Source organism: Sinohyriopsis cumingii, chromosome 4 (genome assembly GCF_028554795.1).
Source record: "Sinohyriopsis cumingii isolate HCF-2022 chromosome 4, ASM2855479v2, whole genome shotgun sequence".
Classification (NCBI taxonomy): domain Eukaryota; kingdom Metazoa; phylum Mollusca; class Bivalvia; order Unionida; family Unionidae; genus Sinohyriopsis; species Sinohyriopsis cumingii.
The window spans coordinates 24,080,633-24,082,631 of NC_142964.1; the positions used below are offsets into that span (position 1 = coordinate 24,080,633).

Here is a 1,999-nt window from a genome sequence, read left to right on the forward strand (position 1 = left end):
TAAGAATTCGTGTTCTACATCTTTTCCTAATTGTCCGTTTCTCACTCCGTGGCCCGGCTTTAGGCAGTGGACGAATCATGTGCAAAGAACCTGGACTCGTAGACGCTGATGGTTCTGGATCATTAAGCCTACTAGTAGTCGCAGTAGGGGTTGCTGTAGCTGGTTCAGCAAATGATTCCATGTGGTCATTTGATACATACAGCGTTGATGGTGTTGATGTTCCCTCAACCGAACAGACTATTTCTGACGTTGACGAATGTGGTTCTTCTTCAGATTGTGCAGGTTGACCTAGGCCTACCACTTCTTGGCCTTCATCGGTGGAAAATTCAGCAGCTGACCGTCGAGCGGTGGAAATTGGTGCCGACGCAGGTGATGATGATTCTTCAATCGGCAACATCAATCCTTCTGATACTTTGCTAGGATCTGGTCTCTCCGTAACTGACGATGGCAAAAAAAGCGTCGTCTGAAATTCTGTTTCGATTAACGGGATAAATTCCTGTAACTTCAAATCCTGCCTGAATATTTGTTGGTGTCATGGCTGACTTGAATGCAGGAACACATACAGCTGGAATGTCCAGTGCTTGCATGGGCCGTCCTGGATGGGCATTGCACCAGGTGTCACACTGTGCATTATAATAGCGTTTCAGTGGAAAATAAACTGTGCAGACAAGAGGCTGAAGCCGGTGAGAACAACGAGGTGGGAAAAATAATAAGTGCACTCCATTGTCCTTTGCAAACTGGATGTTCTCAACGGAGATGTGAGATTCATGATTGTCTAATAATAGAAGAACTGGCTGGGTAATGGATGGTTTGGTATGTTTAACGAAATGCTGAAGAAAGAGAAGAAATTTTTCTTTTGTCATCCAACCAGCTTTGTGACAGCTTCCAATGCACCCTGGTGGACCGTCATCAACAAGTCTCTCTTGGTACCTCACCCTTGGGAATATGAACATCGGAGGAATGGCATGGCGCAATGCATTTATTGCACAACACAGAGTTACAAGAGTCCCCCTTTCAGCACTTGTTACAGCTCCCACCTGTTTAACACCTTTTGGTGCTAAAATTTTGCCAGGATTTTGTGCTGTTGTGAGGCCTGTCTCATCAGCATTCCATATGGCCTGTGGTTGAAAATGGAAACGCCTGTATAAGTTCTCCAGATTGTCATCAAACACATTTACATTTGTGCGGTTAAAACTGGTGATAACGACCGATAGAGGTGGCTTCCGGTTTACGCACTGACAGAACACTGCTGTGGCGGTTCATAAACCCTGAAAACCAGTCATCACCTGCTGACAGATTAGCTTTCCAGTTGTTTGGAATCTCTTTGCTGAGGTGTACTGCTAATTCATAAGCCAGTTTTTTTGTTTCTTTTGGTGACAAGCCAAAAAACATCTTAGATGCATCAAGCAGATATGTTACAAACTCTTTTTCCTCAGCGTCGGAAAACAGTTGTCTTGGCTGAGCATAGCCGCACTTTATTTCACCCTCTCCAGAAGCTGCCAGTTCTTTTTTCTTCTTGCAGAATCGATAAAGCGCCATCTTATCTATTCCAAATGCATCAGCGACTGGCCGCAGACGTCGGTTCTGGTTCAAAACTTCATCGGAAGCACGTTCCAAAACATCTAGCCCAGCTCCTCGAGTGGTTTTCCGCTTATACGTTCTAAAACAGTAAAGTGTAAATAACTGTCAAGTACCATGCATATTCATATTCATGTTTACATTAGGCATACATTTATGCAACACTCAAGATAAAATAAATTAACACAAATAAATGGATATGAATATGAATGATTATGAATACGAATATGAACACGGTGGATTTCGAGTATGAATCTGAATCTGAATATGAAAATTAAATCACATCAAATTCATCAAACACGTTGAAGCACATCAAACATAGGCCTATTTCTATAAATTAATAAAATGCTTTAATGTACACATGTAGGCCCTGCAATAATGTACACATTTAAGCCTATGGGGGTAGTGGATGGGATGGTGC

At 42.6% G+C, this 1,999-nt stretch overlaps 1 protein-coding gene across 1 annotated transcript; it reads right to left on the reverse strand.

Annotated features, from left to right (window-relative positions):
- Positions 1–416: 416 nt before the first annotated feature.
- On the reverse strand, positions 417–1,539 carry LOC149800818 (uncharacterized). The gene is made up of 2 exons (XM_089956743.1): positions 1,237–1,539; positions 417–1,118 (listed from the first exon to the last, which is right to left on the reverse strand). Exons 1-2 carry the CDS (start codon positions 1,537–1,539, stop codon positions 417–419), a joined length of 1,005 nt encoding a protein of 334 aa, XP_089812869.1.
- Between the last annotated feature and the right edge of the window lie 460 nt (positions 1,540–1,999).